This window comes from Meleagris gallopavo, chromosome 16, assembly GCF_905368555.1.
Source record: "Meleagris gallopavo chromosome 16, MGAL_WU_HG_1.1, whole genome shotgun sequence".
NCBI classification, from domain to species: domain Eukaryota; kingdom Metazoa; phylum Chordata; class Aves; order Galliformes; family Phasianidae; genus Meleagris; species Meleagris gallopavo.
The window spans coordinates 412,966-433,710 of record NC_139419.1 but is presented as its reverse complement, the minus strand read 5'-3'; the positions used below and the strand labels follow the sequence as shown (position 1 = coordinate 433,710).

General features: G+C 39.6%; 1 protein-coding gene and 1 long non-coding RNA gene across 5 annotated transcripts in view; one reads left to right on the top strand and one right to left on the bottom strand.

Annotated features, from left to right (window-relative positions):
- The window catches only part of SHISA9 (shisa family member 9), a 157,718-nt gene that overhangs the window by 6,046 nt on the left and 130,927 nt on the right, over positions 1-20,745 (bottom strand). For 3 of the 4 annotated variants that reach the window (XM_085237658.1, XM_085237659.1, XM_085237656.1), the window contains one exon: positions 14,314-14,469. In XM_085237658.1, coding sequence (XP_085093784.1) covers positions 14,314-14,469 — 156 coding nt within the window. Of the gene's footprint in view, positions 1-10,085; positions 13,569-14,313; positions 14,470-20,745 lie in introns of those variants that run through there. The other variant, XM_085237657.1, reaches the window with a different exon arrangement.
- The window catches only part of LOC104913457 (uncharacterized), a 319,967-nt gene that overhangs the window by 188,360 nt on the left and 110,862 nt on the right, over positions 1-20,745 (top strand). The gene's annotated exons all lie outside the window — the stretch shown is intronic.

The window sequence follows — 20,745 nt, the reverse complement described above, 5'->3', positions numbered from 1 at the left end:
CACTGTTGTAACTGTTCATCTTGGGAAAAAAAATTGGAATGTGAAAGCTTTCCGACCCAAAATGCGTTTTAAAGGATGTGCTTGGGACGGGGGAGAGCTGTGCCTTTCGTTCCTGCTGTGCAGGAAATAACCAATAAAGTATAGAAGCGGCATAAGGATCAGGAGCAGGACTCCTTCCTCCCCGCTGAGTGCCCTATTAGGCTAAAGAGATGCTTTCTCTTCCTTTGTCTTTCTAGACTGATACATCTTGAATTCTCCTCTGCCAAAAGCACAACTTCTTCGGGATGTAAACCTGGGTGGGGACCGTACTAGCAGGAGCTGGGCTGCTCCTTGCTGGGTAGGGAGATCTCACCGTTGTAACAGTAGGACAACGATGGGTCTGCCGTCTGCGGGTGGGTCGCACCGTGGCTGACTCTAACGTAAATGCAGCGATGTCCAGAAGGAAATGGCTACGGCTCTGTGTTTCAGCATGATCTCGAGTGTTACAGTATTGATGTTATTTCCCAGGTTGGGACCCTGCAGATGCCTTAGTCTTTGCATTCATTCTGGTTTAGAAAGGAGATGGCTACTGAGCTGCTTGTGGTAGGGAAGTCTTGGGAATGAATGCCTGTGAAAATTTCTGTGAATTTAGCCTATCACAAATGAGACCAGAAATAATTGGGTTTTTGATGGTAATTTTTTAATTCAAGTTTCACCGTTCTGCTAAATTTACTAAGAAGAGTCAAGCTTTGTTCTTTCTCTGATGACCAACCGTAACGAATCTTGGAAGTTTCACATATTTCTTTGTAATCCATAATTATATAATGGAAGTATATAAACCAGTGACTTGCTTATTCTCTAAATAACATGGATGAAAATGTTGTTGCTGTGATAGGGCAGGATTTCTCAGTGTGTTTATTTGGGTGTACATTATCTGTGCTGAGAGGTGGCCCTAGAGCTGTGTAATGTTGCTCTGCACCCCATGTTAATTACTCATGGAGGTGCCCTGTAAGCACTCGCTATGTGAAGAATTGTGTGAAACGTGCATTAGTGTGATGCTTTCTCTTTCTTGTAAAACATTGCAATTGCAAGCACTTCTCTGTGGAAAGTAAAGCTAAATAAGGATGTTTTAGGTAATTCTGAAGCAGTATTTTTTACTCTTTTCCTCATCTGTCATCTTTGTTGATCTCAGAATCCTTGGACCACATCTTTACACCTATAGTAGGGGGTGTTGTAGAATCCTGAAATACAGTTACGTCCTATAGCTTTTCTGAAAGTGTGCACCTAGGTATGGGAAGGAAACTCGGAATGAGAGAGGGGAGCCCTTAGAGAAGCTCTAAAGACATCGAGGAGAAAAAAAGAAGTTCCAGTGAGAGCTTGTAGTCAGCCGGAAAACACAAACAGATCTGTTTCTCAGCACAGGTTTCACAGAGTTGTTTGCAATCTGACCATATTTTAAGAACTGCTTTGTGAAACACAAGGGTTTATTAGGGAGAAACTATTTCAAATTTAGGGCTGGAGATAATTCAAGCAAGCAAATGACAGCAATGAAATGACTACAGTGTTAAAGCATTTAACAGCTAAAATACACTAACTGCCTATTTGCAGCTGTGCAACAGTAAAAGCTATCTGTATGTAATATTTAACAGTTTATAACAAGATAGTGCTTCTGCAGCAGTGACTTTGCTTAGCTTTTAGTGTAGCGACCTGAAGCGATTGGAACTTTACATTCTTCTCTCTAAAGAATGAAACTGAAAACTCAATGAAAGACGAAAAGATAGTGAGTCCTTGTTGGAAGACATGAGAATTTTGCCCAGGGAAATACTAGCTTGCTGCCTTTGGTGCTGGTGTTGTTGATCCTGTCTGCATGTGTGATTGCTTCTTCATTTCTTTTCTAAGCTGGCATCTAAAACAATATGTTCAGAGGTTCTAAGCTATGAAACAACTCTTTGTGAGAGTTTTAGCAGAAGTTCATGTGAAAATCAAAGAAGCGGCATTTCTGTGTTAGCATAATCATAGACATAATCAGAGACATAATCATGTTCTTATCATAACGATATGGAAGATCTGTGCATCTCATCGTGGCCAATAGAAAGAAGATAGCTATGCCATGGCTGGTCACAAGCTGTTCTCCTTCCATGGGCACTGCAGTGGCTGTATATAAGATGGAGCAATTTTAAATGCTGCTGAATTCTAAGAAAGGGCAATAGTCACTTGAAATAATTTTTGTGTCTTCCTCTCCCTGTTTTTCCATCAAGCTCTGAGAACACAGAAGTAGGCCTGTAGGCTGCAATGCAATTTCTGTCCTGGTATTTTCCTTTCTTTCCCTCAGAATATCTAACCCTGGTTTGGCTTTATTTAGAAAGTCCTGAGGACAATGATAATGTTTTATATCTGTGGATTGTTTCTCTTTATTTCCTAACAATGATAGAGGTGGAGGAAAATACATAATGCTTAGAACCACCATTAAATTAATTACAGTTTTGGAAGAACCTACTTTTTGTGGCTCTGTATTATTTCTCTCTTTGTTCCCTTTGCCACTTTATCTATTTACTTGTTCCTTATAGTGACCTGGAGAAAGGCCAAGCACAAAAAGGCTTAGCATATCAACCTTTTCTTTTGCAGATGCTGTTTGAAATGAGCTTGTCCATCTCCAGACACAAGGCTGCATTTGTTTTCCCGGTGAAATAAAATTCGATTTTCATGATGTGAGACATGAAACATAAATATTTAGGTCCCAAAATTTCTTCTGTCAGAAACTTTTATGACAGTTTCTGAAGGGCTGAAGAGGCCAGAATATTTCTGGGCTTTGAAATGCATTAGGAATGGTTTAGAATAGGAATATAATTAGACTTGGTAAATAGAGCCTCCAGTCTCAGCAGTGTTCTCTTTATCCACTGCAGGCAGCAAAGGCTGCTGCCTGGCTGGAATGCTGAGGCAGAATTCGATGGACTCCTCAGGCACCAGGCATCGTGTGTGGAACCTCATGCACAGAGTTCCTTTTCCCTGGAGCGTAGGAGTAACTCATGTGCATGAGCAGAAACCCCTGTCTTCTGACAGCGTGCCAAGCAGCACTGCACTGCTGAGTCTATTTTTATTTTTTATTTCTCTTCTTACAAACATTTATTTACTCTGTAAGATTAAGCAGGTTGCTCTCTGGACCTGTAAAACAGCTTTTTGGACTTTGTATACGTGGCTGCTATTAAATCATGGTATTTGTAGTTCAGTTCAGAGTGCTGCAGTGATACCATGTTTTGCTTTTGATCAAAATATTTCAGGCACTTGCGCACACATTTTACCTAACGTAGAAACCAGTGTAATGCAGAATACTTGAATCTAGTCGGTGTAAGAAAAGCAAAGCCTTTCTGATTTACTGGAAATAGATTGTGTCAACTTGGAAACAAAAGGTGGTTGCATCATGTTAAATTTATGCTATAATTGTAGATGTCTTCAGGAGACCAGAAATCTGTTGCATGCACACAGACGAGGATCACGCTACACATACCATGTAGTGATTTAGCATTTAAATTCAAGCACCAAAATGTTAAGTTGCATTCTCAGTATCATGCAGTGAATTATAAACTTGAGAAGAAATACGACTGCCAGTTCTATGCTTAAACCAGTGGATGAGGTTGTAAATGAAGTCTAAGAGAATTGTGTATTTAAATCTCTCAGTTTTACTTTGAGAATATGAGCCAGTGACCTGCAACTGTAAATCTGAGTTTTCATTATTTTTTTCCTAAGGGCCACTAAGCTCATGTTCTTTTACAGCATCTACAATGGCACATAAATATGAGAAGTTCTACTGTGGACTGTTCATTTCATTTTATCTCAGTTAGGCATGTTTGTCCATCAGAGTTTTACTGGAAACCTTATGTGTGGTCAGAGTACTTGCCTTTTGAAATAGCAACTGTCTGAGGAGTCATGCTGTCATGCTTAACTTCTGAAGAAAGCGTGACTGCAGTGTAAACTGATTATTGTAAAGGAGAGTTTGGGATGCTTTCTGAAAACGCTGTCCAAAGCCAGAGGTTAACACTCAGGAGATTTGTTTAAAACGCTTCTTCCACTTCTTCAGTCATCTTGCTTGCTTTTTTACTGAGTTCCTTTTAATGCCTCTCAAGCAAATCAATTAGGAAAAGTCTGACTATGTCAAAAGTTTGTAGCAATGCCTTTATACAGCAACAGTAATATGAAATAGCTTATGACTGGGGAGGATCTTCCGTTTGTTGAAGGTCAGGGCTGCCTAACTGTTGAGGAGCTCTGCTTTGTTGTACTTTTGCAGAAAAACACTGCAGTCGTGCAGTAACAGGCTGTACTATTGCAGTGCAGTAATCCAGGCAGTCATGCAGCCGTGCTCCTGGGAGTGGACTGCAAAGCAAGTGGGCGTTCCTGGAGACTGCGGGCTGTGTGCTATGTGGGTCACATCGCAGAGCGACTCACAGTGCTCTGCGGTGTGAAAATGCATGTTTGTTCTTCTTTACGGTGTCAATTTATCTTTTTTAATGTTGACAGAAAGAGCTGCTGTATTCCTGTCCACATTTATTTGTAATGGCTGTTCTTAGCAGGCATCTAATTTCTTTTTTCTACATCAGTGTTAGCAGTTCTTCTGTGCACTGAATTTCATTTTTATTTCTTTTTAGTACGCTTCTGATTATAAATCTTTATCAGGAGCCTGAATTAACTACACGTATTCCTAGCTGTGATGTAGAAAGCTGCATAAGGGCACAGCAACCCTGTTTGGGTCTCAGGGTACGTAATTAATATGTGGGTTTGGTGCTGAGCTAGAACTGCGTTTTTTTGTCTTTTAGTTGGCAGCATAGTGGATTTACACCATTATTTCTAACTACAGGGTGAGGCTTGCAGGCTCTTTGAATTGCAGTGGTTAAGTGAAAAACTCCCAGTAATGTAATAACTTTTTTTTTTTTTTGCCAGTTACTTTAATTTGATTAACATAAATTTTAAAGAGTTTTCAGCAATCATTCTGGATTGAAGTCAGCTTAAAAAAACAGAAATGGCATAAGTTATTTCAATAAAAAATGTTATCTTTTTTATTATTTTTGCTAGAAGGAATTCTTTTCAGGTGTGGAATATTAAGCAGTAGTAAAAAACTGTGAAGTAATTCCATAGCTGCACTTGCACACATTCATTTCTGTTTTTCCTCCTCCCTTTCTTCTCTCCTTCCTTTATTATGAAAGCCCACTGAATAATTGCCAGTGGTGTCCAGAACTTTTTGTCTAAGCAGAGATGTGTGTCAAACTGAAAACTGAAAAGAAATAGGGTTCACTAGCAATTGCACTGAACCCTAGCTAGACTTGCAGTTTCAAAAGCTTTTCACACAGCTTGGGCAAACCCAAAGGCAAAGCAGAACAAATGCCTGGTCTGAGCAGAAGCTGAGTTGTCTTCATGTAGGGCAAAAACATTTGTGGCCGACAGTCAAGAAAAAATCAGTCATGAAGCTCTCTTCCCTGAGCATTTAATAGTGCACACACACAAGGCTTCTGCATACCAGAGTGTTCAGCTCCTACCTGTACTTTTTTGCCAGGAGTTACAAGCAGTCGTCACTTTGGAAATGAGAATCAGCAGCACTGCAGTTTGACCTCCTGCGCTGCAGTGTGTCCCTTGCAGAGAAAGCACCTCACAGAGCATAGACAGCTTTGCAAAGTTTTCAATATAAAAATAACCAATTGCACTTAATTTTATGTTTAGGTGTGACAAACTGATATCTGGGGTTTTTTATTCATGCTGTAGTACCATAGTTAAAAGAGCAGAGAGATTATTCTTGTTTTCAGCTGCTCTTTTCCTCCTCTTGTCCTTCTTCAAATAAGGTGGCAGGGTAAAGACTTCTGGAGAAATGAACTGTGCACAGTACAAATCATGTTATTGTGCTTCCTCCTCCTCTGCCTCCAGCCCTTTGTTATTACCATGTGAATGTGCAGGAGTAAAGCAATGATCTCTGTGGCTTTTATCTGTGTGATTTCTTTATTAAACTCATTTACTGTCTTTAGAACATTCTATGCAGAACCAAAATAGCAGACAGATAACTGGTGCTATTTATATTTCATTTTTAATAAAAACTTCATTTCTGTCAGTTGCCTTACTAGTCTCAGCTGGTATTCATGCGTAATTCTGAAGAACGTTACACGACTGCCATTGACATATATCCGTGTACAGAGCAGAAGACTGTTAAATTTTCTCTTGCTTGAGTTCTTGAATTTAGTTGGAATGAATAGTAATAATAATGATTCTGTATTTAGGCTTAGTTTTCAACCGAGTAATCCTTGTAGCTGCTCGTAGTTACCAAGCCAAGTCTGTACAGATGTTCTTGTCAAAAATACTGTAAAGGCAGCAGTCTTAATTTTGTGAAGATTATAGCCTTTTTGAATAATGTCAACATGAAAGACTATTCAGTAAATAAAAGTGGCTCTAAAGAGCCTCTAGGTAAACAACTTTTAATTTAATTAAAGAAAATTCTCTGCGAGATTTTTCCCAGAATTCAACTGACACTGACTCTCTGAGATCATTGACATCCCACTGCCATGCCCCGAGCATAGAACACCTTCCACGTGCTTCAGTATTTTTAAAAAAATAGTGATGAACTTGTGACAGGTTCTGTGAGTCCCTGATAATTGTTTGAAAAACCATCTGTGTGTGAGTTTGGATCAGCAGTAAAAATAGAGTTTTGATCATTTGGCAACTGGGAACCAGCATCTGAGTGGCACTTTGTGAACAGGCGTTTGAAACGCGCATTGCAAAAATGGCATCTGAAATGACCTGGGTTTTGCACAGCTGGCGGTATGGGAGTGTTGAGAACAGCCAGCACAGCTGCTGTGTGCACTTTGGGACTGGAACTGCGAAAGTCACACAGCAGGTTAAATCTAGATGACAGCTGGGATCCCACAGTATTGCAGTTTATCTGCAAGTACTGGTTTGGTATTCTTTGTGATCAACCTCTACTCTTAGCTAATCACTGTAATAATGGGTTTGTGTTGCAGAATGACAAGAACGCTCCCGTGTCTGTATGCTTATACAGCAAAGTAAAACAATTATTGAGAAGGATGTTTAAGAAGGGTTGTAATTGAAATTGCTTAACATTTGTAGAGTTGGTCTTTGCTTGAGCTGGGCTCTGATTTTTATTGGTTCACTTTTATACAGTGATATAGCCTGAGTGTAAGGTTTCACTTCACTCATGTCCTTTTATAACGTGTAAAAAATGTAATGGAAATAGATCTGAATAAGCCATGCTTGACTTAGATTTACTCATTTCCTTCCTGCGGCCATCAGTGATCGCAGTAGATGGAAATAAAGTTGGTTATTTTTACATTGTTGACTTTTCTTCTCAGAAAACTTGGAAACTAGCAAAAGACATTACAAAAGCTAAGTGACTAACATTGCTGAGTAGGTCAGCTGTCCTCACAGTATTTATATATGTCATAAAAAGTAGGTATGGGAAAAGTAGTGGGGTTTTTTGTTTGTTTCAAATTGGCCAATTCTCACATAATAGGGATTTTGAAATTCAACTAGTTTCCAGAAAACCAACCTATGTTTTAGTGGAGGAGTTTGAACTCTCCCTGATACTTAACTACAAGCAGATTGTAGAGTGGTTACTATAATCTGAGTTTTTATGACTTTATTGGTGAGGGTTTAACGTCCAGTGTTTCAGAATATATGCTGGTAAGAAGAAAAAGGAAAGACTTTCTCCATTGTAGATGACATGGGTGGAAAAAGTATCTCCTTCAAAAACAAGGTTTGCTTCAAGTTGAAGACACAAACTTAAATTTGACATTTGGACATAAAATATATCCTAATAAATGTTCTTTTCTCCCCCATAAAATAGAGTAGTGGATCAAACTCAGACAAAACAAAAAAGTTCAATAGGCTTAAGTCCAGCCTAGCAAGTGAAAAAGAAGCCAGAACTAAATAGAAGAGAATGATAGATCTCATTTTCGTTTTCTCAAACTCAGTTTATTGCTGAAGTCTAAAAAAAAAAAAAAAAAAAAAAAAAGACAACAGAAATGAAAATGTTTAAAGCATCTTTTTTTAGTTTTGAAACTGCTTCTTCTAAATGTTCTGCTTGCAATTTGCTGCAGAGGTGCTGCTTCTGCTAAGACCAGTTTATCCCTGAAGGGTTACCTTTTGACAGCTCTGTTTAGTTGCGAAAGGAGGGCATGGGCTATGGCTGTTTTCATGTCTGATTACTTAGAGCAGAATTCCCCAGCCTGGTAGATTTTATGGTAAAATGTTACTTGTATAAGGGGAAGTATGGGAAAGTATGTCATCAGTGCGGTTGAACTTGCTCAAGTTACTGAGGGCTTGCTTAAACAATGCATTTATTTTCATTAAAATATGGCTATCTCACTGGAAGTAGGAATGAGTGTGCTCGTAGGAAATAGGGAATACCTTGATCAAGAATCCCCAAGTATGATTCGTACTGGTTTTTGTTGTTTTGTTCTTTGTTTGCTTTTTAACATTATGTCAGAGTGCTTATGATTATCAGAAGCCAGTAAGAGAAAGAAAAATGAATCATTTAGTAGAAGCAAGAAGCAGCCTGTACATGGCAGTCTGCATGTGGAGTGTGGGAGGATCTCAGCAGAAAGCCACTGGTGGAATATCTCATTCTTCATTGACGCTCACCATTCACAGGAGATGGAAGGGAGAGCAAACAGTGCTAGCAGACAGGCAGTGAAGTGAGGCTTACTGTTGGGTGCTGCTTTTTAAGGAGAAGCAAGGATTAAAGTATGGAAGACTCCCTTAGCATAGGGGTACCCAAGAGCTTCCAATTTTCCAGCTGCACTTGGTTGAGTGAATAATGATAGAGGATAGATGTCAGACTTTTGTGTCATACTTCCTTGAGATAGCTCTCCTGGGGAATCAAGCAGATTGTTTAGTCTAGCACTGTGTGTGACACCAAAAATAACTCATTAACCCTCTAGATATGACAAACGATGCATTAATCTGTACTTCTCTGTTTTGAAGGTGTTAAATCCAGAGAGCTACTTCCATATCTCACATTTTTAAAGCCATTTTTGTACAGTATTAGCAGCTGAAGATCTCTTTCCAAAATGAAAGCATTTCCTTTTTAAGCCTTCCAAAGGAACATGAGTATTCACCTGTCAGTGAAACAATGTGTTTGGTAATAGGGAAAGTAAAGTAACACAAACGTACTTTGTCCTACCATTCTGTAACTCTACTTTTTCTAAAAATCATCTGCATCAGATTCTCTGGTTCTATGTACAATTCCCTGTCGTGTCTTGTCATTTTTCCAGTTATGGTGTTTCTTTCCAGCTCTCCCTGTCTTTCTATAAAGGCCCCTAAAACAGCAGAGCTGCCTATACAGAACGATACAGAATCTCTTCTAGTGAGATGACTATCAGCTTCTGAGGGGCGGCCGTGAAGTCATGTCTGTTCGCCTAAGATATCCTGTATCTGCACAGAATTACAGTCATTTTGGTAGACAGTGAAGGTTGGAAGCTTTAGAAAGAATCGCCGTATTTCCCTCTGGATAGGAGGATGGTTTAAAGACAGCACCTTAAATTTAAACTTATGGTGATTTCCTTTATATGTGTAGATGTAAAGAGCAAACAAACTGGACAATTTTCTCATGTTCTTCAGCTTTTTGAGGAAGCTGTTGGCTTGTACTTGTAGCCGCAATACTATCTACAATAGTAGCAGTGACAGTACATATTTACTCTTTCAGTATCATACTTGCAGAATCTCACGTCAGAGTTTTGCAGCTGCAAGCAGAGCTAGGGCACTGTCTGATTTCCCTTTGGGATCAGAGAACTGTGAAGCTTCAAAAAATGCTGTGAGCTGTATGCTCTGATATGTGATGGTGAAACTGCTCCTAATTATATTCTCCTTCAGTTTCACTGTATTCAATCAGTTACATCTGATTTAAACCCACAGGAGACTACAGCTCTCAGCATCACTGACAGTTTTATCAGTTTGAATTTCAGGTAGGAATTCTGCCCATTGCATTTCCTTTGGCAAAAATTTAAACTGTTCATCTCCTGTTAAGTCATGCCCAGTCAGTTCCTCAGTGGTTTGTGTATGGATGTGTGGGTAAGAGAGAGGAAAAAGGAAGTTTATAAAAGAAATAAAAAGTCAAATTAAGTTACAGAAATATTTATTTTCTAAATTTTTACATGCATCACTCCAGCAACCAAGTCCTATGCAGCTTAAAATGTTGGATTTGGGGTGTTATTTTTGCAAGAGACTGTAAAACAATTGGATCACTTTGTGCTCTGTGAAACTTGGGGAAGAAAATTGACTGTTAGTGAGCCTGGCTGTGTGACTGAACAGGTATGATTAATACCATGGGATAATGAGGCCAGTCTGAGATCTCAGGAACTGTTATTAAGCTACCAGGTGGATTCCAGCTCTTACAGTTCAGCAGAATGGAGCTTGAGGTTGAACTGTACATGCTTTTGGAATGAATATCCAAATGAAGTCTATATGAATTTGTGATGAGCTGATGTTGTATGCCCTGGGGTTTGAATTTCATGGGGGTGTTCATATACAGGAGATCTCCATCCACTTGTAGCATTAGGCATGTCAGGATTGCTTAAGTGAACAATAACCATTTAAGCATAGAGTAAAAGCATGGTTAATGAACCGGAAATAAGCATAATTTGTGCAGAAAAGAACACTTTTGTCAGTTTTAACACAGATAGTCAAATACTGCAAAGCACTGAAGGAAACCAGGATCATGTCATCTCAGGTGACCAAAATATTGAAATATCCAAACAGTGACCAGTTCTGATGGAACTAATCTTAAGTAAGATTAAGGCTTAAGTAAGAACTTGATAACCCTTTTCCCTCAGATAAAATCTCTGACATTCCTTTATGGGAGAAGTTGAGCACAAGTGAAAAACAATTCTCTAGCTGAGAAATGGACAGCTCACGGATTAGCAGAGTGCAAGAGCAAATCAGGCAGGTAGGCTAAAGGAGATGGGTCTCTTATCTGTTCTTTCAGGAAATGCATGTTGTTGTGTCTCATTTACCAGGGCTCTGCCTTCTGCTGATTGCTCCCTGGTGGTGCATGTGTTAAGGCAGAAGGAGTGAGAAATTCTGCTGAGGTGAGGAAATCAATGAATAAATCTCAGCTCACTATTACCTTGTTGTTCTTAAAGCACTCATCTGAGAATATAAAATAGGCATAGAGTGTCCTTCTGTTCTTCAGAGATGTAAATGCTAGCAGATGCTAGGAGGAAAAGGTAAATTTGACCAGTGGTTGCTGGTCAATACTTAAGGGATTCCGGAAGCTGCAATAAGTAAATTCATAACTTTGAATTGAGGAAGATATTCTCTTGTATTGAGAGTGTAAGGATTTGGGTGTGTAGTTTGAAGTGGCTCACATAAAAGCATTTTACTTCTTGAATAAAAAACATCCATATTGACCTTTTCAGCTCTCTTTTCTCCTGTTGTGCTGAATCAACCACTCTGCAATGCACACATTGTGTTGCACCCTGCTAAGCTGTAAGATTTGGAGTATAGGATGTAGCTTATAAATAGCTTCTTAGGAGTCAACTTGGCCTGACCTCTAAGGTATTGGTTATTCTCCTTCAGTAACACGATGTAAATTAATACCAATGGCACTGCCGTCTCTTGTTTTCAGGAGCAGTTTGCTGTAGATACTGAGTTTAATGCTGATCCTGAACGGGATCCAGAACCAAGAGTACTCTGACGTATTACTTCCATGATCTGAATTTTCACAGGAGCCAGTCATAAGTGGCTCACTTCAGAAATTTTACAGCCGAATTTTTAGGACGTCTGTAGTTCAGAAGAAAGCAACTGTGTGGAAGTTAATTTATTGCTGCCTCTGGTAAAACATCACTAATGTTATCTAAACTTCTTACTAGTTGTGGCCACGTTATGATGGGTGATATTAATGTAGTACAACTTCAGTTGCTGGAAGCCGATGGGAACGCCTCTGCTGCCACCCACTTCCTCCTTAAAAAAGATAAATAAGGATGCTAGACTGTAACTGAACAGTGAGATTGTGCAGATTGAGAGGCACTTAAATGAATGTATTTTCCTCAAATGCAAGGAGAGATACAGAACGTATCCTGTATTAAATTTCTGTTGTGGCAACGGAATGTACCCTCTAGCTGCTATCTATAAAGGTAAATTTATGGGCTCGTTAACCTACGACGTGATTCATTGCGTGAAGTGGCATTATGAGAAAAATGTCATGGCCCTCTGACATGAATTCCAGGCAGCGGTGAACTCAGTCTGCGTTCATTTGTTGAAAAGTTGAGTTGTGGTCAGGTTGTATTTGTAGTAGTGAGCCTGAGGTGGGCCAGTTATTGTTTTCTCTCAGAGGTCTTATAAAGCTGGAATGAATTCCGCAATGTGTGGTGTGGCCAGCTTGGTGTCTGCGTGATCCCAAGGCCTAGCTTGGCTGGGACCTTGGGAAAACTGCTTTGTGATCTTGAGGGGTGCTCATGAGGTCAGTCTGGAAGCCGTCCTGGCCTTGAAAGTCTGGAAGCAGTTAAGCACTGAGTGTCTTAAACTGGTTGTGTAAGGCCAGAGAAGAGTTCTGAATGTATAAGTTCAAACATCTCTAGTGTTTTCTGCTGATAAGTGTGGATAACAATGCAGTGATTTTTTTATATTTCCTGTGAAAATTCACTGGAATCAAAAGCTTGACTAACTAGGTCTGAGACCACTACATCTGCAGGAAGAAAAATGAGACAGGAGATAGGAATGATGGGTGTAAAGCATGGGAAGATGGTGACATCCTCCTGGAATAAAACATCCCTTAAAAAGTTACGTTTAATTTAGAATAAGATTCTGAGAGGCATTATATGATTCTGGAGCAGAAATGTGCGATCTTTCAAGCTTGATTTAAGTGTAGTGGTTATAATGTAGCTGCTTTAAAAAGATGTACTCAGACACCTAAGAATTACCTAAGTTTTCATCTAATAATTAAGAAAAAGACAGCCAACATTTAGTGGCTGTTGGGCAGTTGAGAGAAGTTTCTTCTGAATGTTTAAGTTCTGGTTTTATTATGATTAAGCACCTTTTAGTTTTGGTGAATGTTTTGACCCAGGGTGGTATCTGAAGTAAAAACCTGATGTCAGTGCGTACATCTGTGATAATTGCCACATCGTTATACAGTGTCACCTGCTGAAGAAGAAATAAAAAGCTACCCTGTCTGTATTTAAAACCTAAAGCAAAACAAAAGTATTTGAGATGGGACTTGGATGTATTTTTTGTTAGAGCTCTGCTTTCCTGAAGTTTGGAGATAGGAATGTCAGTCTGTAATTCAAAAGCTGAAAATCACTGTTCTGCTGGGGTTTTGTTTCTTTGGTTTTTTTTTTTTTTTTTTTTTTTTTTTTTGGTTGTGTTGTTTTGTTTTTACAGAGTCAGATGGCTCTGTCTGGAAATAGGCAGTGTGATGTTGCTCTGAATTCGTGGAGGAATGATTTTACTGTACATGTGTGTAAGCTGAGCAAGGGTTAGTGGAAATCTGTTTGGTGGAAACCTTGCCCCAGAAGTTCTTCATTAACTGGTCCATCAGAGTCTCAACATGTAAGTTGAGAAAGGCTTTCTGTAATTGCATGATGTGCAGCCAGTATGTGCAGCTCCTGAAAAGTACAAGGAATTTATACTTCTAAGGTGAAAGTTATGCTGCTGTGTTTATTTACCATTGTCCTCTTTCCTCTCCGTAACTGTTCATTTGAAGTCATTCCCTGGTTCTATTAAATAATACTGTATGACATTAACCAGTAGCAGAGGAAAGGCTAACACCAGGATCCTTGTTAGGACCCCTGTGATACACCAGTCGGTGGGCATTGTAAGGCCTGTTCCTCTGGTGATATATGATTGCACATTCTGCAGAAAATGTGATGAAAGCTGTTACTTCTGAAGCATTCAAGTTTCTCTCCTCTAACAAGTACTCAGTAGGTGTCTTAATTATGTGCTTTAAATCTGCAACATATCCGATGCTGTTCTTATTTGTAGGCATAGATGCAGAAAGTACCTACTGAAGTGTGCGCATAGGCATGTTGAGGGCAGATAGAACTGGAGCTGAACACCGTACGGTGTAGGCAAAACTTACTGAAAATTGTGAAGCTGTGGCATGTTTTTTTATGAATATTTAGACATATGCGTATGATCATCAATTCTTATATACAATTTTCTAACTGTAGTTCCCCTGTTCATTTTTTATACATTTCCAACTAACACGGTATGAAAAAGGACAAATTCTGTAATGAAGCGGTCAAAAAGAGCAAGAGTTCATTTTTAACTCTGAAGCAGAATGTCAGCTGACAGCAGAAAAGGCAGCGTGCTGCGGGATAGCAGAAGTCATGCATGATGTTACTGACTTACCGACTGCCTTCAGGGAGGCGTACTTGTTAAGCTCTTTGCCTGGGGGCTGTTGCTCGTATGGGTTTGTGATCTGTCCCAAGCTGGGATATGAATGTTGATGTGCCATCTGAGGAAGGAGGGGGGATGTTGGCATAACATTGTTCATCTGTGGTGGATCTATATTAATGAAGCAAATGGACAAGCATTAAAAAAAAAGATAGATCAGTCATAAGATTCTAACATTGTTATCCACTATAGATTAAACAGGTTATGTCGTGAGATTCAGTGCAAGAAAACACTACTTACTACAAAGTGGAAGTTAGGGTACAGCAAATCTGTGGTTCAGACAGTTAATATCATGACTAAAGGCTGATGAATGATTGTAGTAGTACATGCTAACTTTTGTATAAAGATTTCTGAACTACAAAGTTTTCAAAACAATTGAACACTAAAACAAACATTACAGCTTCAGCGTGTAAACCAAAATGTCTGATTTATTCCAAGATTGCTTTAATACCGGGCAGTAGTATTCCTCTGTGCAGTTAAATAGCCAAGCTGCTTTAAATTGACTCCAGCAGGCTGCTGTGTGTACATGGTTGTACTGCTTTTAGTACCTGGATGAACTTGGTTATTTGCACAGCATTATGTTCTGTGCTGTAGACATGGTTACAGTGCTGAATGTGCAATTCTGGCTCAGGACTATCCTTCGGGAATTTCTTCAAAGCTCACACTACGTCCTTATTTTTTCCCTTTTCCTTGGCAGTAGGTATCACAGTTTCATATCAAGGTAACTTTTTCTCTAGCGGTTGTACCTAAAACCAGAAGCCAGTTACTGCTTTATGCCATCACTTGCCCGATAGTCATTTCTGTGGTAGTTCCTTTATGATTGAGACCACAGCTTGGATACATAATACAGCTGACCACTCTGTCCAGACCAGCTGTCCTTCAGATGGCTCTCTGGTTTTGAGGAAGAGAGATGGCATGGCTGTAACGGCAACTCAGAAGATGGAGGCATTACCTTTAAAGTAAGGAAAGTGGCAGCCTTTAACCACTACATTCCCTCATTTTGTTCTGAGTAGATCTAAATCAGCACTTTGCAGATGCCACTACCACGAAGTACCCTTGAGAGAGGTCTTACTGTTCGGTCTGTCGAAACATCATGATTTCACTGTGATAAAAGAGGATTTTATCACAGTGCACCAGGATTTCTGCTCTCACTGCCAAAGTGACTTGCAACTGTGGAGGATTTGGGAAAGTAATGTAAATAAGGTGTAGTTAACCAGGATTGCTTTTCTGTCTTCTGTCTCTTACCACTTCTATTCAGTCACCTTTCTAAAGGTAATGAAGAAAGCTACCCCAGAATGTGGTGGGGAAACTGAATTAGGTGTACTTCATTTTCTTCCAGCTGTTGTGAGGATTCATTTTTCTGGGATTTTGTTCCTTTTGAGTTTTAAGAGAAAGCCAGAAAATGTCTTTCATTTCTAGATTGTCTTTGACTTCTGTTTTGATTAAAAGCCCAGAACTCTTCTAAAATAAGAATTTCAATCAAATTAATGACAATCATGCTTTCACTGCTGCACTGACTACATGTTGCCACTTATTTGCATCCAGCTGCTTACACGAGACAAGGTCTCCATGTAGAAAGCACACTTCAGATTACTTGTTTGATTGACCATTTGCACAAAGTAAATTGAGCAAAAGGCTAAACTGCGGCACAGTGAACTATATTGAAGAAAGATTCCTATTTATGAGAGATTCTCAATGGACTTGATTCCCAGGGCCTAAAGGAAAGCCTTAGTAGCTTGATATATTCACCTGCTTAAATCTGAATCTTACATGTCTTCAGTCTTCCCTGATCGTAAGTGTGAGAAACACTCTCAAGATCAAAAAATTCTGATCAGGCAAAGATCTCTGTGAAGAGCAGTTTATTCACGACTGCAGTAATGATAGCACACTCCCTACTGAAAGGGAGAAATTGCTCACCTAATCAGTGAAATCCATTCCGTTATATAGCCTGGGTTCAACACAGCCACTGGGTCCTCCTGCCCCTCATTGGCTGAGTGTCTCTGGCTCACAATCTTCCCTCCGCTGTTGCTACGTTACATTTCCATACAATGTCTGCTGCCAACCTGTTGTTTGTAGGTATGTTCTGTGCTTTTTATGGTGATAGGAGGGCAGTGTTTCCAAAAATCAGCACACTCGTTTTGTCCTATGCTAGGCTCTCCCCTACCTACCTAATTCATAGAATCATAGAATCACAAGGTTGGAAACGACCTATAAGATCATCTAGTCCAATCGTCTTCTCATCACCACTGCTACCACAAGCACTAAACCAGATCTTGCAGCTTCTCGTCCAGACAATTACCTTACCTAATGCCTGTGCCAATTCTGTGCAGGTCAAAACACCCCAGTCTCTACGCTGTCCAGCTGCTGTCTTTGTGAAAAACAACTTATCCTACACTACATATAGAAATACTGGAAATTTCCACTGCAGAAACACGATCTACCACTCACACAAGGTGGAAAAAAAAAAAAGGAGAACTCAAAGCAAAATATTACAATAACTGAAGATTTGCAGATACTCAAGACAAAAATATATGCTCTGAACTACCTCACATTGAAAATAACAATTGTGAAAACAGGGTAGACCTGAGCAATTAGAGATTACCAGGAAAAACCTGCTCCCATCCTCTCAAAAACTGCACTGTATCAATATGTGTATTTTTCTGTTTGCTCTTGAGTGTATTGTACTTCATTGTAAAAACCAGCTCATCCAGCATTGCATCCATATGTGGTCAATACTCACAATCCTACAAGCCTCACCAATTAAAAGTGTGGGTGCTGCTGAATCCCAGATATTATCAAAGCTGCGGGATTTTAAAATCTCGACTGTGCCTGTAAATGTGCACCTCTGAGGCTGACTCCTTTCTGGATAATAAGACTACTAATGGAACAGAGTCTCTTGCTGGGGTGAAGCTCAGTACCTCAGTACTTACTCTTGCATCTCTTATCTGTCCCAGGGCAGATACACTGACATATCCTTTTTGTGTGTGTGTGTGCATTTTCTTACAGCTGAGCAATTTGTATTTATCCTCTCTCTTCATAGTTCTTGACTTACCATTTTCATTGCCTTTTTACTTAGATTATTTACTTCTTCCTTCAGATTTATGTTAGTTGTATATTTAAAGAATGTTTTTATTCATGTCCAGATCATAAATACAGGAGCAGTAAAAGGTATGTTCTGCAGTAGATGATATCTCAAAGTGAGGCTGTGTACCATTAGATAATGCACTGTTTGTGGAAATGTAGATATATACATATGATTTCTGACCAGTTCAGTAGCCACTCTCCGTCCAGTACCAGATGTCTGACAGAAGGTGCATGAGCCCCCATTGTAACAGACTCTGGAAGGTGCGCGTTTGTCCCTTCCAAAAGCAGCAGTGCAGGTAATGCCCACATACAGCAGTACAAACTATGGCCCAAAACAACACTCCTTTCAAATTCTTCTAAAATTCACTTTTTCTTAACTGCTGTAAATCTTCGTGATGCAGTTCTCCACATAGTCATCAGATAGTATTTCAGCTCTTGGTAAATTAGCTACGATCTACAGCAAAAGGTTTTGCAGTCCGTTAGGAGCCCAGAGTTGAAAAGCATTGCAATCATCAAGTTAATTTCTCTGCCTTGCAATTTGACTGATTTTGTCTTTTAGCAAGAAGAGATCGTCCAAATCCAGCTTCTGTACCATTCATTACTCTATATGCTTTTTTCCCTGCTTTTCAATTACTTCTCTTTTTCTAAAGTAAATATTTTTGCTCCTTTCAGTCTTTCTTCATCTGACAGTCTTTGCAAGCTTTGATCATTATGGATAACATTTCTTGGCCACTTGCTGCCTTGCAGTGAAGCTTTTGAGATGAAATTCTACCTTCAGTTTTTCACATAGAGTTGTGTTTCTGTGCATATAATTGTATCAGCAAGTCATCCCTGTCTGTCTCTGTCCCTTACAGTACACAGGCTCTTTTTTTTCTGATCAATGACACACAAGTCATGTAAATAGTCATATTTTTTCTAAGCATGATAGTTCTGAGGCAACATATACTTTTTGTGGCATTTTATCTTAGCTAGTTTCCCGTCTTTGCACTTTATCATAAGAACATTCTTCTAACACAGGCAACTTCCCTGTCTAATCACCACCACATAAAAGATCTGAGATGAGTAGGATGGCATTTCATCCAGCAAAAAAATGTTTCTGTTTAATAGAAGTGACAGTCTACAGTGTAAATGCCTGTCATCAAACATACTGCCTTTTGCCTTTGTGTGTCCTATCTAGCAATTGTAGGAGTACCCCATGCTACATGTTATGCTCTTTATTCTCCTATGTGCCACTGAATGTCGCTCGGCTTCCTGATGTCTAGTGATATTTGTTATTCATTTCCTGCATGGTTAGAGTCTTTGGTCTTTCGCTGTGTCCCATGGTAGAGGTTGCACACTGTTACACATGTGGATATCTCCAGCAGATTTCTGAAGATAAGAGTATTTTTCACCAAAATAGAAAAATGCTGAGCTCAGGTACATCTTCATTTACACTGTCAGATTCAAAAAGGTGTTAAACTCCTTACGAAAATGGTGTTGTGGACTGTGCTGACAGCGTGTAGCATAAAGAAGTGAAGGGAAACCCCTGCTGCAAGCATTTGTGAGTCAGCAGGGTTGTAGTGCTGACTGACCCCAGAACGGCCTATTGATTCAAGTTGAAAACTGGCAAGAGATGAGATGGCATAATGTCTCTTAGCTCTTTAGCTAATCCTTTATCTCTCGCTCGCTCAGACACAGGAAAGAAGGTCATGGAGCCAGGTCACAAAATCCACAATGTTCTGCCCTCTGTCTGTAACTTACGAGGCAGACTTTCTCCTGCCAGGAGAGGTAAGCTGCAGAGACATTTCGTGCTGTTGTCACTCGAACAATACACTTGCCTACTTGTAAGTGGCAAAACTGCCATTTCCTTCTGGTGCAGTGCTGTACTGCTGTCAGATGCAGGCAATGCTACCAACACACACTCGAAAACAGATGGGCTTTTAATTTTCAATGCTTTTATCTTCAGTGCAAATGAGGACAGCACTGATTTTACAGTACAAGTCCCCATCTCTTTATTTTTCTGTGTACATCCTTCAGACTCTTACCTATGTAACTGTCAGGCATTTTTCTTTGAATAGCAAATTTTGGAGTAGTTGAAACATGAAAGAAATTCAGAAGGGCTGTGCAGTCTGAGTCCAGTGAGGGACCTAAGTCCAGCATACATAACGTCCCTATGAGAGGACCCCTTTTCTACTGAATGTGCTGGTGCCACTTAATGTTTAAATCTGTGGAATTATTTATGCATATAAAAAGGTCATGCCATACAAATGGGAAAAGAGACAACTGCATCTCTGTGTAGCAGTTAATCCAAGAGCTGGCAACCAAAGCATCCCACTGCCATGAGGTGCCACGTTTTCTGTGAACACAGTGATTTAGGAGATGGGGACTTTATTATGTTTCAGGTTTGCGCTCCTGGTTTCTGATCAGACTCCAAGTGTGTAGGGACAGAGTTCTGTGAAATTGGTTGGCGGTTTTATTTCCACCCAAGAAGGGTGGGAGTGGGATATCACTGGCTGGAAGCCTCATTCCCCTGTTTTTCATTTCTCTCGTCCTCAGTGCTGTACCGTGGCACTCACACTCTTGTAATATTTTCTGAGCCTTTGCATTGCAAAAGCACTGCGCTCTGGGGTTGGTTTTCCATGTAGACCTTTATTGTGTGACACCCCGTCTCTTTTTATGGAGGGTATTTTTGTATCCTGTAAAGGTGTGCTTTCCCTTCACAATTACTCACAACCTGAGACTTACAGTCATCTGATAGGATTTGTGACATTTTAATATTATTCTAGAGCAACCCATTGTGCCTTCACACCAGAGGATTATAAACTTTAAGAAAGCAATAAGCAGATGAACTCATGAGATCCCAGGACCATGCTTTCATATCAATTTCTAATGCTCAAGTTGTGGGAGGATGAGGAGCAGTGCTATGTTCTCTCCCCACCCACGTTTCTGATTTTCTTCATCTTCTTTTGCCTCAAGTAGCAAAGTTGAGAAATTGATTAAACCCCCCAGTTACCTACACTTTGAGCACTGCAAATATCCCTAGCCATGCAAATTAAGAAAAAATAAATTAAGCAAATTTGACTTACAGAACAGGTTTTTGTGGTTGTTTTTTTTTTTTTTTCTTCCTAGAAAAAATGTTCTTAACACCTTCCCGTGAGGTATCAGTTGTTCTGCAAATGAAACCGTTTTGTACCTTCTCATAAAGTCTGCTAAGGTGTACCATCCAGCTCAGCTCCTTTACTTTGCTAGTTTATCATTTTAATTTAAATTACTTTTCTTTCAACAATAAGCATATTTTTATTGAAGAAAGGTGACATTATAATA